Source organism: Canis lupus, chromosome 25 (assembly GCF_003254725.2).
Source record: "Canis lupus dingo isolate Sandy chromosome 25, ASM325472v2, whole genome shotgun sequence".
Taxonomy (NCBI): Eukaryota; Metazoa; Chordata; class Mammalia; order Carnivora; family Canidae; genus Canis; species Canis lupus.
Window position 1 is genome coordinate 12,029,666 of NC_064267.1, and position 19,195 is coordinate 12,048,860.

General features: G+C 37.3%; 1 protein-coding gene and 1 long non-coding RNA gene across 8 annotated transcripts in view; one reads left to right on the forward strand and one right to left on the reverse strand.

Moving 5' to 3' along the window:
• Positions 1-19,195, forward strand: part of LNX2 (ligand of numb-protein X 2) — a 76,553-nt gene that overhangs the window by 53,441 nt on the left and 3,917 nt on the right. For 6 of the 7 annotated variants that reach the window (XM_025462632.3, XM_049100975.1, XM_025462633.3 and 3 more), the window contains 6 exons: positions 357-556; positions 5,512-5,880; positions 9,580-9,720; positions 12,158-12,335; positions 15,185-15,416; positions 18,820-18,978. In XM_025462632.3, coding sequence (XP_025318417.1) covers positions 357-556; positions 5,512-5,880; positions 9,580-9,720; positions 12,158-12,335; positions 15,185-15,416; positions 18,820-18,978 — 1,279 coding nt within the window. The remainder of the gene's footprint in view (positions 1-356; positions 557-5,511; positions 5,881-9,579; positions 9,721-12,157; positions 12,336-15,184; positions 15,417-18,819; positions 18,979-19,195) is intronic. The other variant, XM_035717666.2, reaches the window with a different exon arrangement.
• On the reverse strand, positions 5,876-7,804 carry LOC112669490 (uncharacterized). Its single transcript, XR_003142300.3, has 3 exons — positions 7,653-7,804; positions 7,173-7,246; positions 5,876-6,389 (listed from the first exon to the last, which is right to left on the reverse strand). It is a non-coding gene; the product is annotated as an uncharacterized LOC112669490 (long non-coding RNA).

Here is a 19,195-nt window from a genome sequence, read left to right on the forward strand (position 1 = left end):
CATTGTTTACAGTTGTTTCATGGTTCAAACTTTCTCTGATCAATTAGGACAAGATGACATTGTTTGTATATTTTTTTTATCAGATCACTGTGTCATCCCTAGTGATCTGATACATAATAGTTATTTGTTGGTTATTTACTGATTACCTTTAGAAGAGAAAGTGTTCTGGTAATCTTAACCTATAGATGTTTTTTTGTCATTCTCTTTTTCTTATCCAGTGGTATTGCTTTGTTATTAATCATCTATTAACATAAGGTGATCGCTAATGATAGATGATAACTTACCAGAAGATAATCGAAATATAAAATGTTTCTCTTTACATCTATTTTTCTCTCTCTCATTTTTTAACTTGGCAGCTACACAACAGCCACTTAGTTTACCAGAAGGCGAAATTACCACGATTGAAATTCACCGATCTAATCCTTATATTCAGTTAGGAATTAGCATTGTGGGTGGCAATGAAACGCCACTGATTAACATTGTTATCCAGGAAGTCTATCGGGATGGGATAATCGCCAAAGACGGAAGACTCCTTGCTGGAGACCAGATTCTTCAGGTATCATTTTTAAATTATCTCGTTGACTTGGATCTTTTTGGTTTTGTTCATAAATTTAAAACTTAGAAAATTGTGGTACTGAATTATTTAAAGGTAAGTTTTACTGCTTTTTAGATGCAAAACAGATCAGAATTTATCTGCAGTTTCTCCTATTTCTCAGTACACTTGGAATATTTTTTTGTCCCTCCCTATCTTAAGTTGGATCCCACTTGTGACTCCGTGCTTGGCTCTTTGGGCTAACTGGATTCTTCCTGGCTGGACCCATGGTTGGCTATTTCAGGACTACCTTCACTGCTGAAATTCTCTTGTCCCATTGGCTTTATCCCTAGTCCAGTGTACTATCCATCAGTTACCTTCATTGTCTGATTTATCCTTCTCTACACTCATTACTGTAGTCTAGAAAAGACAGATCATGCAGCACAAGTTACTTAAAATTTATACCATGGAGCTTAAGATGGAATACAGAAATCATGGCCATCTCTTGTTCGCTCTCAAATGTGCTTTCCTCCACAAACAACTTGACTATACTAACCCTTGATGCTACCCTCTCCTGCTCTTTAAGGAGAAATAGCTACTCCAATAGAAGAACTAGCTTGGGACAAGATGCTGTTACATTAAAGGGCATGTTGACAGTGAGGGGTTGGGGGGAGGATGGTCAGAATTCAGTACAGGACTGGAGTTTATGTGAATATTGGCCTGGATATACAACCCATAAAAGTGTAAATGATACTTGAAGCTAAAAAAACGGATATTTAGGGGAGAAGGAATAGTCATGAATGAAAAGATGTCTTTAAGGACTCAAGCTCAAGGATTCTTGCCTCCTTGATATCACTGTTCAGTCCTTGACCACCGTCTGGTGGTGTCCACTCCTTACTTCCTCTCTAGTTTGTGTCTTCACTGCTTCACATCTAACCCAGTAGAATCAAGACCCTTGCCTCCCCGCTCTCTGCTCTGAAACTCAGTGCCACTGTTGCCAGGTTAATACATCTGTGACTCTGCTTTCCTTGGGAAGATTTGGCCTGAGGATCAAGTCCAGACTGACTAATCTAATAGTCAGGGTCTTCTGTGGTCTGTTACACAACCTGTCACCTCAACCTTAACCCTTGCTTTTTCTTTCATGCATAGCCTTGTGTATTACTGAAATTTATATTTAATAACATAATTGGAATTGATAATCTAGCGGAAAAGCCAGACCTAGCAGTCTCCTTGCTTCCCTCCAGACAGCTTATTCTCACATTCCAGCCTGACCCCATTATCCACCAACAGCTTATCCACCTTCATCCTGAAAGCCCTGCCATTATCACCAGTTCAGGCCTCTTCTTACTTTAAGTGCTGACAGCATTCCTTGCTTTGCTCTTCACCACTTCACACATAATCAGTCACAGAGAATTATTCAAATGCACTTTCTATGGTGATTGTAGCCACCTTAACCATACACAATTACAGTACACATCTCTCACAGTGCCATGCCTTTGGTAAGTGCCCAGGAAGTACTTGCTGAATCAACAAAAGGTTGGATTTGGATTAATATCCTATTGGGAATAGCTGTCTCCTTCATTAAAATAAAACTTAGAACCTCTAGGATTTTTAGTTCTTGAAAAGAAGTGTCCTGGGCCACCTGGGGGCTCAGTTGGTTTAACACCTGCCTTCAGCTCAGGTCATGATCCCAGAGTCCTGGGATCGTGCCTCACAGCAAGCTCTCTGTTCACCAGGGAGCCTGCTTCTCCCCCTGCCTGCTTGTATGCTCTGTGTGTATGTGTGTGTGTGTCAAATAAATAAAATCTTAAAAAAAAAAAAACACATGAAAAGTCAAGTCTACGGGGGGAAAAAAGATAAACTAGGTTCCCAGAGCAACAAGGACTGACCTTCCATTGGGGGTTCCTGGCTTTGGTTTCCACTCCTATCTGTGTGCTGCCTCTTGCAGTATATTATTTCCACTTTAACACTCAGGTCCAAAGCCCCTCCTTCATTGCACTTAGCCTGGCTGACACAGACTGAACTTCCAGTGTTTTGTTTTTTACCAAATCCTAAGAGGAAGTAGGAGAGTACAGGAAGCATAACTAATCCAGCTTATATAAAATCCAGTTTCTGATCCTATCATAGCTAGCTATTTACTGCATTACTGTATTTGATGTCATTTTATGATATTAGTGCCCTGGTTGAATGAGGTTGGCACAGCTCTCTGGACACGTTACCTTGTATTCCTTACATCCCAGCTCCTAATCTGATTCTCTATGGAAGAAATCTTGTAGCTGGTTGCCCAGATGTATCACTCCTGACATTTTGACACCTAGGTGGCCAAGACCAAAAGAGCCAGATTGTCCTTTTCTACAGCTTACATAGTGTTCTTTTTTTTCCCCCCCACTTCTGGCCTTTCTGGCTATAATTAAGTTTACATTTATTTTTGTTCTTTGCTACCAGCTGTGTGCCAGCATTGAATATTAACATTTTTACACATTTTTCATTCTTTCTCTAAATTTTAAAGGTAAAAACAAATGCTTTGTTCTTATTTGCATTTCTTAGAATATAGTTGAGGTTAAATAGCTTTCAGGTTTTATTTGCTAATATTGTATTTCATTTATAGGCTTTTTTTCTTAACCACTCTGCTTTGAAGGACTGTTTAATAACATAACTGAATCTGTATACCTCAAATAAAAATGATTATCTGAAATTATTGGCTATAATTTGGGGCATTAACTCAAAGCTATAAATCTGTATTGTAGAAATTCTAGTGCATTATTATTATTTATGGAGGCATACATATTAATAACTCTAATAATGGCAATCTTAATCCAGTTTAATGATTTCAAGTTGATAAGAAAACTGTGAGCACATAACCTAATGAGTAAATTCACAAATGGGCTTCTGTTGTGAGCCTGACTTCTCATTGGCCTTTAGCCGATATACTGGAGCCAATAAATAAAGCCACACCACTTGCCCAAATATGGAGAAGTATTTATGATCTTTCAAAAGGAATCACTTGGAAAGAAGGCTACTTGATATTTTTTTTACTACCTGGTTATCTTCCACTTTGTATAAGCTGCATAAATAATACCGCAAGTCAATTTGAAAATACCTTAGAGTCATTAAGATGGTTTATTTACAAGCCAAAGAGCTAGCTTGCCTGTGCTTTTAGTTTAGCAAACCAGGTGCAATAACAGTGTCTTTGGTTTTCCCACACTACACACATACGTGCACATATATACACACACATATACATACATACATGTTACTCTATTAAATAACTTCTTTGAAAAAGAAAACCATATACCCTCAGGGCCTTTTGCTGTGCAGCATTTTGAGCAATTTGAAGAAAAAAATCCTGTTAAAAGTTACATCAGTATCACTATTAAAAATAACAAATTTAGAACATTATTAAGAGTAGGTATTTTCAGCATCATTTGAGTCGTCAGCAATTTATTCATATTTGGTTTTGAAGGAAAATGATTGCAGTCATGTGTTGATTGTGTTGGTAGAAAATTCATTTAGCTAAAGATGTGGTAGAGTTTACTACGCTGGTGCTATTTTTACAAAATCTAGAAAACGTATTTTATTTGGTCTCTGCCGTCTCTGGATTTCACTGGCAACCACGCGTCCGTGAAGGAAATATCATCTAATTGTAGGATATTCCATAACCCCCATCAGAAAGATGGAATGGGGCTACAAGCTTGCACGTGGCTATCGCTGGATTCCAGCCAGATATTTGTCAGCTCATTTGTGAAACATCTGAATTTAAGATGGAAAAAACGTGAACCTAGAGAAAAGTAGCTGAATAACCAGAAACGATGATTTTTGAGTAACGAATCCACGTCAGGCTGTTTTTTTAGATTCTGCCTTGAAGTTTGAAGTTCTGTTCTTGACCCTATGTTATTCAACTTTTTAGTCAAGGATTTGGATGGCAACCAAATGCACAGATGTTGCAAACTTGGGAAAATAGCAAGTTTGTGTGTGGTGTCTATATTTGATGCCTGAATTTTAAAAGATGTCAACAGGCCCAAATCAACAAAATTCAAGTTAGTAGTGCTCAAAATTGTCAACCCTAGATGAATAGGAAGGGGGAGGGCCTAGATTCACATGAGTAAGATTGACAGATTTGGATGATCAAAAAAACACCTTGCCCAGAGCCTGCCACATAGCTGATGCTCAGAGAATGTTGGTTCCCCACTGGCTGCTATTTCACACAGATGAAGAAAGGAATTCTAATTGTGATAAATATGAAGAATTGTGCCAACCCCTTCCTCTAGCTAGGTGAATAATTGAAGCTGGGCATATTTTCTTAGTGATGTTAGTGTCCAAGGATTGCTCAGTCACTATACTCATTTCAGGATCATAAAGTTTAATAGAGAAATGTTCTGAGTGCACTGAGTTACGCATATTGTGTTAGATAAGCTATTACATTTAGTGCTAAACAATTAGAGTGAAACTGTAATTGTAAGTAAAAATCACTGATCTGAGATCAGGTTGTATACCTGGAATGTGTCCCTTTCCTTAAAATAAAACTCAGTGTATCTTTTCTAGCTTAAGTGTATTTCATTGGCAAAAGCCACTTCAATCCAGTAGTTCAGTTTCTGTTCTACTAGAACTAGTATTTCATTGGTACTTGCCATATACTGCTGTTGTCTGCATTCTCTTCCTGGTCCCATGAAGCAGAGAGTGAACCCATCTCACTGCTGATAGCACAAGGCAGAACCAAGGGCTCTGATTCAACTGTCACTGAAGCTTGTGATCCTAACTGCTGTTCTCTACTTAATGCTAGTCATTGTGAGTGAAGCTTAGAAGCTGTGTATTTTAAGACATCTTTGTAGTTGCAATTGTAATTTGTAAACTTTCTCTGTAAATAATGACTGTAAATCCTTTTCACAAAGTTAGTTTCTTTTAGAAATGGTAAATAAGCATTTCTACAAGTTGAAAAGATAGAAGATTATCACCCTTTGATCCTAATTCTTTTCTTCCAGGTCAACAACTGTAACATCAGCAATGTATCCCACAACTATGCCAGAGCCGTTCTCTCCCAGCCCTGCAGCACACTGCACCTCACTGTGCTGCGAGAGAGGCGCTTTGGGAACCGGACAAACAGCCACTCTGACAGTAGCTCTCCACGGGAAGACATCTTCCACGTGGTCCTTCACAAGCGGGACTCTGGTGAACAGCTCGGCATTAAACTTGTACGAAGGACCGATGAGCCAGGTGTTTTTATTCTTGACTTATTGGAAGGCGGACTGGCTGCACAGGATGGAAGGCTCAGCAGCAATGACCGAGTACTTGCCATCAATGGGCATGACCTGAAGCATGGGACCCCAGAGCTTGCCGCCCAGATCATTCAGGTACGCACCAGGTGTTCGTTTCCAATGCTCAGCCTTTATTACAGTTGATGTTTGTTTTCATAACATGAGAATCTAGGGGATATTTGCTATTTCATAGGGAAATCAAACATGGCTCCTCAAATCCTTCAAAATGCACAGTAGTATAACTTCATTACAGATAGGATCCTTTCTGGAAAACTGTATCCCTGTGAGTGTTTAGCCTTGCTCTTTATAGAGTGAAGGCCCTGTATTCTCACATAGGTTTCTCATTTGCTCCCTGGGCTCCACCTAGTCCCAGACATAAAAACGGGGGCGTCCACATTGAACGGTGAGAAAGGCGTAGCTGGAAGGAGCTGCCATTCCAAGGTTGTGACTTACTGGCTCTTGTAATTCCCCCTCTCTGCTTCAGCTCCATACAAGTGGAGAAAATAATTTTTTATTAAGAATAGCTCTTAATCTCCATAGTGCCTTTGTTTTAAAGCAGTCCAAAGCATTTCAAACACATCATAACTCGTATTCGTACAGTATCCCTGTAAAGTAAGTAAATTTATAATTAGAGAAAAAAAAACACTTTTTCAGTAAAAGCATTAAAATAAAGTAGAAAATCATCCAGAGCAGAACTTCTGGTTCTCTAACCCGCCACAGCATTTAATGATGAGGGTATTTCCTACATTGATAAGGGTGAAACAAAGATGTGTGGCTTTTTCTTTTTTTTCTTTCTTTCTTTCTTTTTTTTTTTTTTTTTTTTTTTAGGTAAGCACAAGGAAACCAAACATTAACATAATCAAGCATTAGGGATTAAAAAGTAGGTTAATAGTCACTGAGAAATATGTATGGCAGACAGAATCAAATAACAAGTTTTAAACTACTATGTAAGAAAACCCAAGTTTCAATCCCATTTAAATTTTTCACTTTTCACAAATTACTTTTCACAAATTTTTGGCTCATTACAACCATAAGAACACATGCACACACCAGGTAGCCGTATTGTATTAGGAAGGAGGTTCAGGCATTGATCCTGCATCACAGACTTGAGGTTTAAAAAAAATGGATATGGATACCTTCTAATATATATAATACCAAATATAATATATTGTTCAAGTTGTTTTTTTGTGAAAAAAATTAAATCTTACTGTTTTGGATTATAAAAATAATGTACTCTGTCAATAAAAGGAGACAAAACACAGAAAATAAAAAAGGAAGCTAAAGTCACATTCAGTCTAAACCCCTAAGATGTTTTGGAGAACATCATTATAAACGTTTTTCTGTACATGCCTGCAGATAAATAGGTACATATTTACATAGATACTTACATGTACACTCATCTTGCAAATTCTGAGTTTGCAGCCGTTTCTTCATGTCAGCAGTATGTTGTGGACTTCTTACCCTGAAAATAGACTCATCATGACATAGCTGTGTAGTAGGCATGTTGTACTAAAACTTATTTAATCATTCCCTTGTTAACAGACTTGAATGTTCTGTTTTCCAGTTTAAGACATTTTGCTAAACTTCCTCTAGAAAGTATATATATATACACACACACACACACACACACACACACACACATATAGTATATAAACCAATATATACTCCCAACAGTAGTGCATGCCACTTTTTAATGAAATAGGTATTGTCATTTTGGCATCCTGCATTTTTAAAAATCTTGACTTTTAACAGAATTCTTTTGTTGTGTTTGAAACCCTGAAATGTTAGATGTGCCGTCTATTTAAAATTAGCCTAAACCCAAATGTTGGTCCATCGTTTAAACCCACATGCCCACTTCCATCACACACCAAGAATTTTGTCCTTTCAAAATGTCAGGAATGATCAGGGATTTGTTTCTGTTAATGGGTTTGCATAAACACAGGTCTTTCAGTAAAGCTGAATGACTGTATAGGGTATTTCGTAGTGGTGGTGGTGGTGGGTATTATGCAGTAAAGCAAACCATTCCATATACTGACATGAAATTACAAAGGGGCTTCTCACCCATCACTGTGTGATCTAATAATCTGAAGTGTCAGAATCTCAAATATCAGAATTCTACACATTCTACTTTGACAGTTACCCTTTAGATCAAGTCCCAGACTCTGGCCACCTGGGAAGTGTCACTCTTCATTTATTTTGAAGAATTGTCTGCAACTAGTTTAATGCAATGCTTGAATAAGCAGGTGATTTTTAATAGGGCTCAACTTGGTTATCACTCATTTCCCAACCTGAGAACTGAAGGTGAAGTGAATTCTTAACATTATTGACTAATTATGGGGGAGGGTCCTACTTTCCACTACAGCTTCTTAAAAGCAGGCTATCAGGGAATGCATGGTGGCTCGGTGGTTGAGCGTCTGCCTTTGGCTCAGGGTGTGATCCCGGAGTCCAGGGATCAAGTTCCAAATCGGGCTCCCCGGTGGGAGCCTGCTTCTCCCTCTGCCTATGTCGCTACCTCTCTCTGTGTGTCTCATGAATAAATAAATAAAATCTTTAAAAAAAAAAAAAAAAAAAAAGGTAGGCTGTCAGATTTTCCCGTAGGAATGATAGTAAACTTGGGAACTTGTGGTCACAACCAAGAATCAGCACTGCCTATGTCGCTACCTCTCTCTGTGTGTCTCATGAATAAATAAATAAAATCTTTAAAAAAAAAAAAAAAAAAAGGTAGGCTGTCAGATTTTCCCGTAGGAATGATAGTAAACTTGGGAACTTGTGGTCACAACCAAGAATCAGCATCAAATAGATCAGGCCTGTACATTAAAGGCAAAGATAAAACAGCTTTAAAACATATAATAGATGTGAATCTCTGTTCAAAATCTAGATCTATAAATAAAGATAATGGACCTCTAAATTCAAGGTGAGAGTTGGAACCTCTAAAAAACTTAACCTAATGGGACACCTGGGTGGCTCAGTGTTTGAGTGTCTGCCTTCAGCTCAGGGTGTGATCCTGGGTCTGGGGATCAAATCCTGCATTGGGCTCCCCATAGGGAGTCTGCTTTTCCCTCTGCCTATGTCTCTGCCTCTCTCTGTGTTTCTTTAATGAATAATAAGTAAAATCTTTAAAAAAAAATTTACCTAACATTTATGTTTGCGCACGTGTGACATAATATACACATGCAGTGTACAATGGATATAAATACTAATCTTGTTTTATAGGATCTTTGTTATTATTCTTCTCAGGACTATGTAAGCTGATACCGTACTTTGACCCAAACTTATAACAAGCAGAAACAAAGCTGTATGTAGTTTCATTGATTATCACTCTCAAAATAGTCACCCTGGAATTTATTTCAGAAGTCACAAAGGATTCTAATCCAATTTTGAATCAGTTCTTCCTTTTACCTTCTTTCCTTTGCTCTCTTCCTCTCAATGCTGAGGCCAGTCTTGCATGGGAGAGTATGTAAAGAAAGTTAGTTACCCTTTAAGAAATCTTGGGAAGATAAGAACCCAGGCAGTTCTACTGTTTTGCCTTGGTTATGTCCTTGGTATTTCCAGGGCTGAAGAAAGGCCTACCCAAGAGGTCTGTGTGTGGATGTTTTAACTGCAGAAGTTTTAAAATATTAGCTCCTAAAATGAACCCCTCCCCACCCATTTCCCCCCAAGCAGGTACCTGCAATCACCATGCAGGTGAGGCTCTGGTACAGTGATGATGAACGTGTGGAAAATTACACTGTCTATAATTTTTTAAGTGAGAAGCAATATTAATGACTGGTGGTTATGTATGTGTGTTTTTTCTAGGCTAGTGGAGAGAGGGTGGATTTAACAATTGCTAGACAAGGGAAATCCCAGCCTGGTAACTCTGTCCGAGACACAGGAGCTCAGAGTAGCAGCCAGCATCATGCACAGCCGCTATATCACAACAGACCCAGCTCACATAAGGTGAGGCATTGTGTTTACATATTTTCATTCATCTGCCCTCAAGGGATCATTGTTACAAGCTGGTAAGTTTTAAATGAGGGCCTTTAGTCTGTTGGAAAAAGTGAACACAGGTGTTTGGGGCATGAAATGTGTGTTTGGCTACCTTGAGAGTCACTATGTAGTCTCAGTTCCTCAGCCAGTAGGGATGGTTTCTTGGTAAGAAGGTCTCTATGCCAAGTGATTGATGAGAAATGTTTCATCTTCTAGAAAAACTTCTGTTTGTTTGGTCCTGCTTGAAAGTGGGATTTATCTTGGTTTGCTGATTGAAATGTTGGCTATGTGATTGAGAAAGCATAGTGAAGACAATGATCAACAAGTCCATACTTAACAACTGGGCAGCTTGCCTACAATAACAGAATTTGCTATGTGAATATTAAGCATAAATCATACATTCTGATAGGTACATATATGTATAACATTTTTTTTATGTTATAGCTTATAGGAATACTACCCTAAATCATTTTAAATTCCCATATATTGAGCTTTGTGCTGCATCTTCAATATTTCACTGGTTTTATAATATATTCCTAGGTCATTTATCTGTGCTGGGAATTTCAATGCTGTCTCACTAGTTGTAGAAATAAAAAAAAAAAAAAGTGCTACTTCACTGTATTTTCAGTAGTATTTACTTCACTTGATCTTTCATCTGAACTCAACTTCTAGGCCTACTGGAAGTATAACCACAGACTTGTTCTCATTTTTTAACAAAAAATGAAATGTGTGAAGGAAACCTATAATTTTGCTTTCCACAATGATGGCTATGAAAAGCAGTTACTGTTTCAAAAAGGAATTTTAATAGGAGTTTTTCATATAGCTGGTCTGTGCTTTCTTTATAAGTTACATGTATATACATATTCCTAAAGAATTATGATGTAAGGCAACGGTTGATCATTGAAGTTAACAGATATTAACATAGATTTCATATAGGGTACCACCTTACAAGCTTTTCTAGGAGGTCAAAATTCTAAAAACATTAGGCTATTACTGTAAGTAGTTCCCTTAATTTCAAGAGCATGAATTCCAGGACCAGAGAAGAGCAGATGAACCTGGAGTTCCAGGGCTTGATTAACAGATACGTACGTACCTGTCAGCTCTGAAGTAGGGTCACTAAAGGAAATGTTATAGTTCTATAAATATAATTCATATATTTCCATTGTTGATATTGTTAATCATGTTAATAGTTATCTTATTATGTGCCATATTCTTTAATAGTTGATAAGTGTTAGGAATCTTTTGAGACATTAGCTTCCATTGTTACACTTAATAGTACTCTTGTAGTGTGGGTGCATGTGATCAGTATATATGTAGTGCATCATGCTATAAAAAGCATATACAAAACATGAATGTGTGTGTATATACATATATATGTATATATATGTACACACACACACATATATATATATTTTTTTTATTTTATTTTTTTTACTTGCATCAGTTTAAATCTCAGTGCAGCCACATAGAGCTTTATGATTTAGGGCAAATTACATGACCTTTCTAAGGTTGTTCCCTCATCTGTAAAATGGGGCCAACAATAGTATTTACATTTAGGACCATTGTGAAAATTAAAATGAAATAATGCATGAAAAGCCATTAGCTTTACACATAGTAAATCTTCAATAAATGTTAGTATTGCTATTTTAATATTAATGTTGCATATGTACACCTGGTTTTTTATTGAGTTCTAATTAAAACGGAAGGTGCTGTTTTAAATTCTCCTTTTCTAGGAGAATAATAATAAATAGCAATAATGAATGTCAGTAAAATATTGCTTTTTCCTGAGAACAGAGTTTGTTGGGAATTTATTTTCTTCATTAACTTTTTCAAGAATTCAGTTGTTTCATACCCTTTTAGCTTTCCATAAAGGTTTTGAAGATCAATTTGCACCTGATTCGTGATTAACATTCTGATAATCCTCATGAGTAAGAAACAAGATAAATCTGTAACTTTTTTTCTGGCAGTTATCGAAATCCACACTCCCCTTTCATACTACTCTGTCAACATGTCTTTCAAAGAATAGAGAGATGGAAATAAAATTAATTGGCTTGTCTTCAGAATCTAAAGCATTTAAATTCATTGTTTACTTTCATAGAATTGATCATATCTTGGAGCCCAAGATAATTATATAAATGATGGGCTTATTTTATTTTGACTTCTGTGTATCAGCAGTCCTCAGTTTTTTCTGTTCCATTAATAGTCATATAAAAATATAGCAGTCCAGAGTTTGGCATTATGATCCCCATTGTGTAGTATTTGTACCATGAAGAACTGTGTATTACTTCTGTAGTAAGTGATTTAAAAAATGGCTATTATTGCCACGGTGTTTTTCCTTTAGTTTAAGTTGTTTCTACTTCAACTATGCATTATTTATTATCTAATAAATTTTATTCTCATGTTTTAGGATCTTACCCAGTGTGTAACATGCCAAGAAAAACACATTACTGTAAAGAAAGAACCACATGAGTCTCTTGGGATGACAGTGGCTGGGGGCAGAGGAAGTAAGAGTGGTGAGCTGCCCATCTTTGTTACCAGTGTGCCACCTCATGGCTGCCTTGCTCGGGATGGCCGGATCAAGAGAGGTAAAATAGGATCATGAACAGTTTTACTGCATTTTCTCCCTGTATTCAACTCATGTTTTAAAAAACAACAAATATGGGACACCTGGGTGGCTCAGTGGTTGAGCATCTGCCTTTGACTTGGCATGATCCCAGAGTCCTGGGATCAAGTCCCACATCGGGCTCCCCATGAAAAGCCTGCCTCTCCCTCTGCCTGTGTCTCTGCCTCTCTCTGTGTTTTTCCTGAATGAATAAATAAATAAATCTTTAAAAATAAAAATAACAAATATCCACAAAACTTTCTATTAAACATGGCTTTTTGTAATCCTCTAACATGTCCCTTCCATATGCAAGAGGAATCCTCTCTATAAGGTTAGAAAAATGCCTAATGTAAAGGAAAACTGTTGAAGTTTAATAATGTTCCCATTATTTTCTAACAGTTACTCAGACCATTGGATTATTTTATGTTGGAAAAGACCCTCTAAAAGATTTAACACTTCTCACATCATGGCACACTGGCTGTTATGAAGGACTGTCTCACTAAAATGACAAATGTTGGTTATATAATAAAGTTCCTATGTGGGATGGTCTCATGGAAGAGGTGGAGTGGGAGACAATCCTAATAACAAGGCATAGTTGTTTTAGGGATGAACTCTTTAATAATTTCACATTCCCTACCCCACCCCCCACCAGTACTATGCAATATGTAGAGGTGGTAGTGGTAAAAAGAGCATTATCCATACACTTGGTTTGTTCATATGGAAAAATGAGTCTTAAAAGCAGTTTTTCCAAGAATAAAGTCAGATCCCTACCTCACATCATATATAAAAAATTAACTTATAGTGGATCCAAGACCTAAAAGTAAGAGCTAAGACTTTTAGAAGAATACACAAAGCATAAATCCTCATGACTTTGGATTGGGAAATGTATAGTCACTGGTGTTCTTAGATATGACATCAAAATACAAACAACACAGTAAAGAAAATAAACTGGACTTCATCAAAATTACAAATTTTCATGCTGCCAAGGACACCACCAAGAAAACAAAGATACAATGAAAGTGAATAGATTACCCACAGAGTATATTTACAAATCATATATCTGATGAAAGACTCCTACCTAAGTACATAAAGAACTCTTACAGTTCAGTAATTAAAAAGACAACCCAGTTTTTAAATAAGTAAAGGATCTGAATAGACATTTCTCCAAAGAAGATACACAAATAGCCAAAAGTTATATGAAAAGATGCTCAGTGTCATTAGATATTAGGAAAATGCATATCAAAACCACTTCATACCCAGTAAGATGAATACAAGAAAAAAACAGGTGGTAATAAATACTGGCAACAATGTGAGAAATGAAATTTTCAGACATTGCCAGTGGGGATGTAAAATGATACAACTGTTTTGGAAAACAGTGTAGTAGTTCCTCAAAAAGTTAAAAACAGGGTTACCACACAACCCAGCAGTTCCATTTCTAGAGAGATGAAAATGTACATCCCACACAAAAGCTTGTACATGTAGGTTCATAGCAATAATTTTTCATAGTAGTCAAAAAGTAGAAATAATCCAGATGTCCACTACATGATGAATGGATCAACAGAATGTGGTATGTCCATACTGTGGATATTATTTGACCATAAAAGGGTGAAGTATTAAAAAAAAAAAAAAAAAAAAGGGAATGAAGTATTACTTCAAGCTAACATATGAATCAACCTTGAAAACATTATGCTAAGTGAAAGCAGTCAGTCACAAAAGACTATGTTTGGTTGCATGTATATGAAATGTCGAAAATAGGCAAATCTGTAGAGACATAAAGTAGATAAGGGGTTGCTGGTGGGTAGCAGGGGAGGGAAGTGACTGCTAATGAATACAGGGTTCTTGGGGGAGAGAACCAAAAAGAAATGCGTTATGGTTACTCAACAATATGATCATACTAAAAGCCATAAAATTGTATACTTTAAAATGAGTGGAATGAGCGGTTTGTGAATTATACCTTAATAAGGCTGCTATTTAAAAAAAAAAATTTGCCCAATTGTGGAATTTGGGGTAATTTTATTTCCTTTTTTATTTTGTTTAAAGATTTTATTTATTTATTCATGAGAGACACAGAGAGAGAGAGGCAGAGACACAGGCAGAGGGAGAAGCAGGCTCCATGCAGGGAGCCCAACATGGGACTTGATCCCCGGTCTTCAGGATTAGACCCTGGGCTGAAGATGGCGCTAAACAGCTGAGCCACCCAGGCTGCCAATTTTATTTCCTTCTGATTATCTTCTTATATTTTTTAAGTTTCCTACAGTGAGAATATTTTGCTTTATCTCAAGCAAGAAAAGATGTTCAAATCACAAGTTTCATTTCTTTGTGTAGGCCCAAGGATATCTTCTCTTTAAGTATTCTGATATGTTCACACTGAGCAAACTATGTAGGGCTATCTTTATGTATAAAACTCTATAACTGTAAAACAGGATATATTAAAAATTCATTTCCAAGAGCAAAGGATCAAATAATTTTTGAGTAGGAAAGAACAATAGAAATCACTGAAGCCCAGAGAACAGAAATGAAGTACCCAGGGCCTGTACATAGCAAAACTAGGTCTAATGATTTGGACTTCCAGTTGAATCGCAGTGCTTTAAAGCCATACCTTTTCCATATATTATGAAACAGTCTTAAAGTTTTGAGTTGTTTTGGAATGTTTTCCACTAATTGTATTTTCCCTGGGTATCATAAAAATTACAGAGAAGTAAAAAAAAAATGGTCTTTTACCGTACGTTATTGGAACTAACCTTTGTTGATTAATTTGCAAATAGCAGGATGTACAGGGAAGATAATTACTTGGTAGCTCATCTCATTTTTCTTGTTTCTTCATTTGAACAGGTGATATATTGCTGAATATCAATGGCATTGATTTGACCAATTTAAGTCACAGTGAGGCTGTTGCTATGCTGAAAGCCAGTGCTGCATCCCCTGCTGTTGTCCTGAAAGCACTTGAGGTCCAGATTGTCGAAGAGGCAACCCAGGCCACGGAAGAGCAGCTGAGCACCTTCAGTGAGAATGAGTATGATGCCAGTTGGTCCCCATCATGGGTCATGTGGCTTGGGCTTCCAAGGTACTGACAGCTTTTTGGTTGTTTTATGGTGAAACAATCATAGTGACAACCTTTCTCAGTGTATAACACCATAAATTCACTCATCCAGTGGGCAAAAAGGTCTTAGATAAAAGTAGACAACAGCATATCACGTTACAAAAGAAAATGGTATTTTTTTCTTAGGTTATTGTATTTTAAAAGGTAAATATAAGGAGCTCCTGAGTCATTCAGTCAGTTAAGCATCCAACTCTTGATCTCAGCTCAGGTCTTGATATCAGGGTCATGAGTTTTTAAAATAAATGTTTTTTTAATTTTTAAAACATTTTTTAAAATAAGTGAAATAAATAAAAGATACATTTAATAGTAAGAACTAGGCTAAAAAGACTTATTGTATCTGTTTGTAAAAATGAATAAAGCCATTCTGTCCATTCCTCTTAAAATTCTCCCAAGTGGACCAGCCAGGAGATTTGGATGTTCAGTCTCTTGCTTTAGAAAAGCTGTTATTTACCACTATGCTTTCTGATACATGCTTAGACTTTGTGTGGATTTTTCACCAGAAATGTCAGGTCAGTGTGTCAGGCCTTTCCCTATTCCAGAAGTTTTTCCAAAACCCCTTTCTTAATCCTTTTAACTCTCCCTTAAAAGGCAGAATTAAAACCCAGTTTTTTATTGCACAGGAGAGTCTTTAAGCCAAACCATTAGTGTTCAAGAGTAGGTGCTCCTCACAACCTTGGTGAAGAGCTTGCTGCTTCATGATTGACACCAGCCAAGATGTTCTGCAGTTGGTCATTGTCTGGTCATGACAGTGTTTGAAACCTCCTGATGATGGCTGTAGAATTTGGTATTGAGATAGGAAGAATGTGTATTACTGTCTTTGTTGCCAGATCACTTTAGATTCTTAATGTGTAGAGGAATGCTAAAACTGAGCTATGATGTAACATTTTGACTCCGAGGCAAATATGAAAATGACTGATTTTTTAAAATAAAAATAAACAATAAGAATGCCAGTTTCTGAGCCATCTAGCTTCATTTGGATGTAATTTGTAATAACTAGCTTTTGTATAATGCTATATGAATGATTTTACTTTTTTGTTGTTTAAAGGTTTTATTTATTTATTTGACAGAGAGAGCACAAGCAGGGGGAGCAGCAGAGGGAGAGGAAGAAGCAGGCTCCCTATTGAGCAAGGAGCCTGATGTGGGGCTCAATCCCAGGACCCCAGGATCATGACCTAAGCTAAAGGCAGATGCTTAACCAATTGAGCCACCCAGGTGCCCCTATATGATTTACTTTTAAAAAGTACTTTCAGGGTCACCTGGGTGGCTCAGTGGTTGAGCATCTGCCTTTGGCTCAAGTCGTGATCCCTGGGGTCCTGGGATCAAGTTCTGCATCAGACTCCCCATGGGGAGCTGCTTCTCCCTCTGTCTATGTCTCTGCCTCTCTCTCTCTGTATCTCTCATGAATAAATAAATAAAATCTCTTTTAAAAAAATACTTTCACATAAAGAATAGCGGAAAAAGCAAGGATGAGTGAAATTCGTTTGTCAATAATCTAACACAGACTTGTCCTCAGGATTGAAAAAAAGCTAAAAAGGCCTGAAACTGTAATACAATTCACATCTCAGGGACATGTAGGGGTAGATTCAAATGGTTGCTATTAAACCACAGACATGCTACCTAATTGTGAAGTGTCAGCCATCAGAGGGAACCTCATTTATCATGTTAAATACTCAGCCCAATGCATTGACCTGTCAAGTGAAACCTAGAATGTCAGAAAGGCCCCTTCACACATCAGTGGGTAAGGAGTGGTCTTCGGTCTTCCCCTGCCATATAGTGGCCGGGTGGGTCCACACCCACTGGTGGACAGGCAGACACTGGTGCTGTGCTGGAGAGACACTTGTGCTGTGCTCGTGCTCCTTTTAGTTTTCATTATCTGTTGTTCAGGCTAGTTTGTGGGTCAGTACTTTACCTCTTGTGTTTAGACCATTTTCAGGTGTACCAGGAAGACTAATGAATATTTCAGATGAAAAATATATATAGGATAATAAGATCTATTTTGGGGGTCTACCTGTTTCAAAAGAGTATCTGTCAATAAAAGGTCTCTGTTCTGTGGAATCTTGGGGGTCTCTGTGCAAACCTGTATTCACAACCATGTGTCAGAAGGGCCACTACTCTGTGGGTATAGGTGGCTTCTTTAAGCAGGTTTCATCTCACATAGGGCAGCAGCTCTGCTCTTTCTGAAAAGAAAGGTTCTTCCTCCACAGTTTGCTAGGGGTATACCAGACAGCAGCATACCAGATGAAACAGTTATGTGTTTTGTTTTGTATTGTGTTGTTTTGATTGTTTTTTGCAGAAATGCAGAATAATGAAAATAACGTTTATAAAATACCAGGCTAATGTATGGGACCCTGCTCTATGCCAGAAGCCTTTTTAAAAGCCCTTTCATACTGGTGAGCTAAAAAACTGGGCCAGATTAAAAGTTCTAGCATTTCATATATTGCCTACAGAATTGGCTTTATTAAAAAATCTTTTTAATAGATTAAAAACAAAAAACCTTGCCTTAGATGACTTTATATCCAATTTCATCTAAAAATGAAAGATACTTAATTCTCATAAAAAGATACTTTTTCTATATCATTTAGATGGGGCTTTTTTCTATTTTTATTTTTTAAATTTTTATTCATAGAGCACGGATGTTTCACATCCTCCAAACTGACAGTGGTATTTTAACTGAAGCATCTCAGTGTCCCTGGTAAAAAAAATAAAATAAAAGGGGGGGGAGATGATTTTCATTAGTGTTTTCTAGATTGAGTTCCTGATTTTCTTCATCAGTCTCCCTTAAAATGAGTGCACTTTTTAAAGATTTTATTTATTTATTCATGAAAGACATACAGAGGGAGGCAGAACAACAACTAATAACAACAATAGAACAACTCATATAGATTAAAAAGAGTTTTCTACCTTTCTTTGGAAGCTTCACAATGCTCACATCTTTCATTTGACTGCTAAGATCAGTGGTACTAGATCCCTTCTGTACCATCTTTTTGTAGATACAAACTCTGTACATACAGATGGATATCCGAATTGAGGATGTCTTTGACAGTGCAGAGAGCAAATATAAGCACAGAACCATTTTATATGCATTTCTGTGGTATAAACTTATAAACAGGTGTAGTTAGCGCTGTGTGTACACACATACCTTCACAAGGGAAAAGAAGATTGAAAAATGCTGAAGAAATTCCAGTCTACCTAGGACTGTGTGTGTGCTAGACGATGGGTTGTCAGGGTAATGTGTTCAGAAGGAAATAAAGTAGCCCTTTCTCGTTTCCCCACAGTGATCAGTATAATGTGGTATGGAGTTAGAACAAAGGTGAACACCGATAAAAGCCTCCCCGTTAACTTTTCTCAATCTTTGTGTTTGTTACAGTGCCCTTCATAGCTGCCATGATATAGTTTTACGAAGAAGCTACTTGGGAAGTTGGGGCTTTAGTATTGTTGGTGGATATGAAGAGAACCACACCAATCAGCCCTTCTTCATTAAAACTATCGTCTTGGGGACTCCTGCTTATTATGATGGAAGATTAAAGTGAGTCTTGTGATATCAGATAATATGATTCATGTTGATTGTGATGAACACGATCGTGAGCTGGGGTCAGCTCCAGACCCAGCCTGTTGTCCGTTCTCGTAAATAAAGTTTTACTGGAACATGGCTGGTAATACATCCTCCTTGGCTGCCTGTGAGCCACAGTGGCGGTCCTGAGTCATTGTGACAGAGGGCATGTGGTTCACAAAGACTGAAATGT